The 7,337-nt window shown below is 35.9% G+C and overlaps 2 protein-coding genes across 8 annotated transcripts in view; one reads left to right on the top strand and one right to left on the bottom strand.

Annotated features, from left to right (window-relative positions):
- Positions 1,197 to 4,064, bottom strand: LOC107610981. Its single transcript, XM_016312952.1, has 3 exons — positions 2,204 to 4,064; positions 1,670 to 1,771; positions 1,197 to 1,522 (listed from the first exon to the last, which is right to left on the bottom strand). The coding sequence occupies exons 1-3, from the start codon at positions 4,062 to 4,064 to the stop codon at positions 1,197 to 1,199; spliced, it is 2,289 nt and encodes a 762-aa protein (XP_016168438.1).
- LOC107613811 overlaps positions 5,039 to 7,337 on the top strand; it is a 7,047-nt gene continuing 4,748 nt past the window's right edge. For 2 of the 7 annotated variants that reach the window (XM_021109336.1, XM_016315970.2), the window contains exons 1-2: positions 5,040 to 5,382; positions 6,821 to 6,895. The gene's annotated coding sequence lies outside the window, so the exon portion shown is untranslated. Of the gene's footprint in view, positions 5,441 to 6,820; positions 6,896 to 7,337 lie in introns of all 7 variants that reach the window. The other 5 variants (XM_021109337.1, XM_021109334.1, XM_021109338.1 and 2 more) reach the window with 3 other exon arrangements.

The raw sequence follows: 7,337 nt of genomic DNA, 5'->3' as shown, positions 1-7,337 counted from the left end.
GAATACCACAGACAAGGTTTAGACCTTCCGGATTCTCTTGAATGCCGCCATCATTCTAGCTTACGCCACGAAGATTCCGGTTAGGAGATCTAAGAGATACTCATTCTAGCTTATTTCATATAGAACAGAAGTGTTTGTCAGGCACGCGTTCATAAGGGGGAAGGATGATGAGCGTCACACATAATCATCACCTTCATCACGTTCTTGGGTGCGAATGGATATCTTAGAAGCGAAATAAGAAGAATTGAATAGAAAACAGTAGTACTTTGCATTAATCTTTGAGGAACAGCAGAGCTCCACACCTTAATCTATGGAGTGTAGAAACTCTACCGTATGAAAATACATAAGTGAAGGTCCAGGCATGGCCATGTGGCCAGCCCCCTAAACGAGATCACAGGATCAAAATACAATCCAGGATGCCTAATACAATAGTATACTACAACAAATCCTTAAGATAGCGACGGATATTTTGCGGCGGTTTTGTAAATGTGCCGCGAAAAGACAAAATGCGGCACATATAGCGGCGGTTAAAGGGTGGGGCTGCAATCAGACCGAAATTTAGCGGCGGTTTTGTTAAAACCGCCGCTATAGTGCTGTCATGTTGCCATTTAGCGGCAGTTTTCTTTCAACCGCCGCTATATTGCCGGTCAGATTAACATTTCGTGGCGTCTTTTCAAAAACCGCCGTGATATGTTTGCCGGTGACTTCTTGTTAGGCATTTTGCGGCGGTTACTTTTAAACCGCCGCAAAATGCGTGTTACCACATATTGCATTGTTCTCTTTAGAAATAACCATCTGGGTTTAATATATTTAAGTGAAGACTACTTTTTGAAGCTACATATGTTTAAATCATTCTTACTTAAACTCGTAACACTTTTTCTACATTCGGTTTACGATAAAAATTTCACAAGTTACTTGTAACCTTTATATGTTAACTCATGTGAACAAATTTACCACTAAGATTTTCTTGATTACGTTATTGGCATTTAAAAATTGCATTCAATCATGGATGTAAAAGTAGAAAATAAAATCAAACTCTGATATTTATGAAGTTAAAATAAAGTTCTAGATAGCATACATCAAAGTTACTCCTCTTTGAAGTTATGCCTTACTAAACCTAAACCAAGAATAAACATGTACAACTGTGACCCAAATCATTAAACTAACGAAATCAGCGTAACTATTATAATAAAAGATCAAAATTTCTCTCCAACATCATATTGACCTGGCGAAAAAAACTCTGTTATGAATCTTGCGGCTTCACGTTTCAGAGGATCTGATATTTCATCTCCATACCATGGCATCTTATTCAGATCAAAGCACCTTTTCTTAACATGTATATCATCTTGTTTATCTTGTTGGTCTTCCAAAGTTGCATCCTCTTCATCCGGAACCTTATTCAGATCAAACTGCATGGATCTATCAACTGCGACAGAGGATACATCATCTAAAATGTCTTCTGAATCAGACTCTTCTCCGTCTAGACTGTCAGGAACTATTTCTCCGGAATATTCAGGTACGACTGAAAATATCAACATGCACATAACAGAATGAGTATACATAGAAGGAATTGAGAACTCTGGAGTTATTAAATACTGACTTAGAAAAACAACTAAACTACAAGATGCTAAGACAATTTTAAAACTAAACACAACTTTTCAACAATTACTATCACCCTTGTTAGTAGTTAAGGCAATTTTCTTAAACAGAAGCTCTATAGCAATTGTTGTGTTTGCAGAGAATGACGAAAAGTCCTCATTTTTTATCAATCCTGTTCCATCGTCATGTTATGTTCACTATTGTATTCAAAACGTATCACTAGTGAAATTATATTGCGTAATACATAGCAAGATCATAAAAAAATGCAACCCTAAGAAAAACAACAACTGTAGAAGGAATAAAGACCAAACGTAAACTAACTTTTTCATATTAAAATCGTTGAAAGAACCAAAAGTCTACGTTTACTCATGAGAATTCACAATAACACAAATATTTATCTGCAAAAAAAAAAAAAAAACTACACAAGTATAAAGTAACCAAAGAAAACAAAGTACAACGCTGATTTTATTTAACTTAGTTTATGACAGAAAGATCATTTTTAAATTACATTAAAATGCTTCATACAAAGCATTACGCGACATCATCGAAATTCTCTGAGGCATTTTCTACGAGGTCTTCTATATCTTCCTCCCTTGTCAACAACGAGCAACATTGCTAGAGTAACCATCTGGAAAGACCACATTCTGCAAAGTCTTCAAGAATACATCCCTCTGTGAATTTGACATCGCAAATATTGCAGAAGTATACTTACCACCTTCCCCCGGCCATAATTCTGGCCTTATACCCATGCATTGTAAATCCCTGCGAGCTTTAAGATTGTCTTTTGATTTGCCGCTATCGTTTAAGATAGTGAAGACCACGTTGTCACACACGTTTTTTTCTATATGCATTACATCGAGGTTATGACGCAACATCTGGTCCTCCCAGTACGGGAGGTCAAAGAAAATACTCTTCTTCTTCCAATGCGAGTCATCTTCATCCGCGTCCTGACCATTGCGTCTTTTTTTGGATGTCACGCTTGAACTCTTCCCAAATGAAACGTGCACATTAGACTGTTGCCTCAAGATATCTGTTCCGGATAACTTCGTTGGTGGATCTCTACCTTCAACCTGCCCGTCAAATCTATTCCGGTCTAGTCTGTATTTGTGTCCCTGATTTAAAAAGCGTCGATGGCCCATGAAACACCATTTCTGACTGTCTTTCAGCCGCTGTGGCTTAGCATCCAAGTTACACGTAGGACAGGCTAACCCACTGTGCGTATTCCAGCCAGATAGGTTCCCCAATCCTGGAAAGTCGCTAATAGTCCACATCAGTGCCGCACACATCTTGAAAGTGTTTCCCTCTTTGGCATCATAGGTTTCAACCCCATCCCATAATTGCTTCAACTCATCTATCAAAGGCTGCAAATAAACATCTATGTCGTTACCTGGCATTTTCGGCCCGGGAATAAGCGTGGATAGAATCAAAGATGTCTGCTTCATGCAAACCCAGGGTGGTAGATTATACGGAATAAGAATCACAGGCCAGATGGAGTACTTTGTGCTCATATTCCCAAAGGGATTAAATCCATCGCTCGCCAAGGCTAGGCGAACATTGCGCGGATCCGCGGAAAAATTAGTATATTTTGCATCAAACTTTTTCCATGCTTCAGCGTCCCTTGGATGCCTAAGGAAACCATCGTTATTAGGCGCCTGTTTATGCCATAACATATCACTCGATGTCTTGCTGCACATGAATAACCGCTGCAGTCGTGGTATGAGGGGAAAGTAACGAAGACTCTTGGCTGCTATAGGTTTTCCTTTTCTCTTTACTGGTACATTGAACCTAATAATAGAGCCTTTTTTAGTCTTCTGCTTCCATCTTGAACATCCACATTTCTTGCACCTAGTCAGATTCTCATCATCACCTCGGTACAGCATACAGTCATTTGGACAAGCATCTATCTTGGTGTATTCAATACCCAGCTTTCTTATTGTCTTCCTAGCTTCATACACTGTCTTTGGGAGTTTTGCTTGTTCGAATGCGTCGCGCAGTAAGTCAAGAATCATTGTTATTGCCTTGTCACTCACACCGCACATACACTTGATATGATAAAGCTTCACTAAAAATGATAATTTGGAGTACTTTGAGCATCCGGGATATAACTCCTGCTCTCCATCTGACAGTAGATCGTTAAAATCCCGCGCCGCGCGACTTGGACCTTCATACAAGCTCGGTAATACATCTTCATCATCTTCTGCATGCTCGATTGTTGTGATGTCCTCACTCCCATTTTGTATCATGAAATTGAATGCATCGTTGACCATCTGGTGCATTTGATTCACTTGGGATATCAAATTTTCATCTTCTCGTCCCAATCCAGGCCTCTCGTCAACCGGCTGCTCACCATGACGCACCCAAATAGTATATCCAGGGGGAAATGGTCGTAACAACAGATGGTCGTATGCATCCTCTCTTGTTTGCATATATTGAAACCCGCATTTAGGACATGGACACTTTATCATGCCATCGGAGGATGCATTTGCAAACGCAAAGTCTAAAAAAGTGTTCAGTCCTTGCCTATATTCCACACTACCCCGTGACTTTGAAATCCAGGTTTTATCAATATCTAGTATAGTATCAGAATATATCGAACTAATTAATAGTGACGTACGAGATATGAGAAGACAAACTGGTAAAAATATGCATCCATCATAACTATAACGATATAGTTTTAGCAAGCAACTTTGTTTTAGCAAATTACAGTTGATATGAAATTTAAAGTTTCTGTGAATCTACTTTAAAGTGAACACCGTGTAACTAATGTCTTTATTAAATATGTCATTACTTCTACTTGTTTTAACTAAATTATCGTGTAGGTGTCATGCAACTTGGTTGAAGTTGTTTTGGTTTTATATTAACTATCATTGGAAAAATTAGATATTACAATCCAATACTGATTTCAAATTTTATGTTACAAGAAATTATAAATTCAAATCAATAAATTATATTTTATTCTCAGCCACTTTTTAATTAGTGAATAAAAGCTCCCTTACAGTCTTAATTTATATATATGGTGCATTAGTTGATTATCATACATTATTCGTTTTTATATTAAATACCATTTTTAATTAGAGTTGGTCAAACTGGATTTTGAATGAAAGTGATCTTGTAAAATTGATTTTGGATAGAAGTGAGTTTGTGCCAACATATTTATGTTTGGTAATTCTATACTAAAATTGATTTTGATAAAATGAATTTGTTTAGATAATATTAATAAAAATCACTTTTAGATAAAGAATTAGTATGTTACTAAAAAAATATAATATTATTATCAATTAGAGCTATTATAAGCAATTATTAATTTTGTGAAATGTTACACTTAATTTCTCAAATTGATTTTAGTTTCCCTGGTTTGGGAAATTTGCCTTAAACGGCGCCCTTTTTTATTTTTATTAAAAAAAAAAAAAAGAAACTTAAACCTAAGGAGAGACCCGCAAGCCCCTGCTCCCCCCAAGACCCGATTCACCTCCCTTCTTAGGTGAAAAATGAGAAAAAAACAAAAAAGAACCCTAGTAGCCGCCACCCTCTCTTCTCCGCGTACTGCAACCAATGCTCACCGCAACCACCGCCATCTCCACAGTCAAGCTCCACCGCCTCGTTTTATCATCTCCCATCGCTCTCTCTCTGTAGTGGTCGGCGTCGTCTGGTCATCGGAGCCAGGATTGTATATTCGTCGCTGCCGCCGCTGTGGAGTTATATATTGTCGTCCCCGGCGTCGAGTTCTCTATTGTCCTCATCGTCACCGCCGAGCTCTCTCCTCTCCTCGCCGTCACTGCCGAGGTATCTCTTCTCCTCGCCATCGTCAAACCGGCTCTTTCTCTCTCTCACCCTTCATCTGGTTAGATTAAAGACTGCTTCTTAAGTTTGTTTGTTCTTGTTTTGTTGATCTGTATTTAACACTTCTAAATTACTGATTGAGTTGCTGGGGTGGCTCACTGACTTACTGTTGCCGCGATTTTGTTAACATCTTACTATTCTGAGTTGCTAAGATTGCTCTAATAGTATTGTTGATTGTTTTTTCTTGTGAATTTGGTTAAATTTTACATGCTATTGTTAACATGTTTTTTAGTTGTATATTTTTTTTTTGTGTTAGAAATTTAATTTTTCAAATGCTGTATATTTTGATTTAGACTTAAATTAGAAAAAGTATAAAAAGAGGGTTCAAATAGTACATACATGAGACATAGACAAACCATGTGACTTACCTGGTTGAAGATCCATATAACTAGCTATTGGTGTGATAATTAAGGAGTTCAACAAACTGAAAAAAAAAAATTGAGGTTCATCGTGAGATATGAAAACAATTTAATGTGAAACATCTCAAAGTAGCATGTATAAAAATATTTACAGAGAAACCCAAGTAGAGGAGAACCAGATAGGTGAATGTGGCTTCTGAAATGATTAAGTGCTGAACTTGTGTCATCGCAGTTGTATTGCTTTTCAGTCAAATTTATTTAGTTCAATAAGCACGTTTATAACATTTGAGAATCACAGATTTTTATAACTGATTATCTGAACAAACTTTTGAAATTCCCATAAAGTTCTCTATTTTTATGTTATCCTAACCGTTTACCTCCACTTAAATTATGCAGGTGGTACATTTTACTTTTATAAAGATACAATGGTTAACTTGTTTAAGTAAATATGGTAACTTAATAACATATTTGGTGCAACAACTAAGGAACATGTACATTGCATAACAGAAATTTAAAAGTGATCTGAAAATACTCTAACAAACTATTTGAATTGATTAAGTTAAATCTGAGTGTCAAACGGTGTTGTGATCTGATTGCATACCAGAAATTTAAAAGTGATTTGAAAATACTCTAACAAACTTTTTGAATTGATTAAGTTAAATCTGATTGTCAAACAGTGTTGTGATTTGATTGCATACCAGAAATTTATAAGTGTTTTGAAAATACTCTTAACAAACTATTTGAATTGATTAAGTTAAATCTGACTGTCAAACGGTGTTGTGATCTGATTCCATAACAGAAAATTAAAATTGATTTGAAAATACTCTAACAAACTCTTTGAGTTGATTAAGTTAAATCTGATTGTCAAACGGTGTTGTGATCTTATCCCATTTATTCTCGTTTTCTGTTGTATACATAAACCCCAAAATTTCGATTTTTTTGTATATGAAAAATACTACTGGTTCGATTTGTTTTTGTTCATTCACATAAATTATTTTTCCTTTTTTCTTTCATTCTGCCAGCGATATGTCTGCATTGAAAGAAGCTCAATGAGAAACCTTGTTTCCTTGTTCGCCTGTTTGTAACTCGTTTATTAGGTAAGCTTATTCTTCGTCATCTTCATCTTCTTCTTGAGTCTAATTTCATGGGAAAATGATTTTGGCTCACTGAAAGAAAACAAAAGGGGCTAACTTATTTAACAAAGGTCTTTCCGAAACTCATATTGTGAAAGTTGGGTCCTTTGTGTGAGAAAGTGAGCTCTGTTGTTTCTTATTAGTGTATATATATAATGTCATGAAGAAAATTGGAATCTATCTTTTCAGTTCATGTATACTTAAATGCCCACAGTGTATTTTTTCATTTATTCATTGTCTTGTTTGATCGAATAATCTTCAAACTATATCAAACCAAAGTATCATCATATAATATTATAACGAATATATATACACAAAAAGCAAATCACCAATTCAAACTATGTATTTATATTCAAACTATGTATTATTTAAGTTTTTCTAATGTATAAATTTAATATAATTATAT

Source organism: Arachis ipaensis, chromosome B08 (assembly GCF_000816755.2).
Source record: "Arachis ipaensis cultivar K30076 chromosome B08, Araip1.1, whole genome shotgun sequence".
NCBI classification, from domain to species: Eukaryota; Viridiplantae; Streptophyta; class Magnoliopsida; order Fabales; family Fabaceae; genus Arachis; species Arachis ipaensis.
This window is presented reverse-complemented; position numbering and strand designations above follow the sequence as displayed.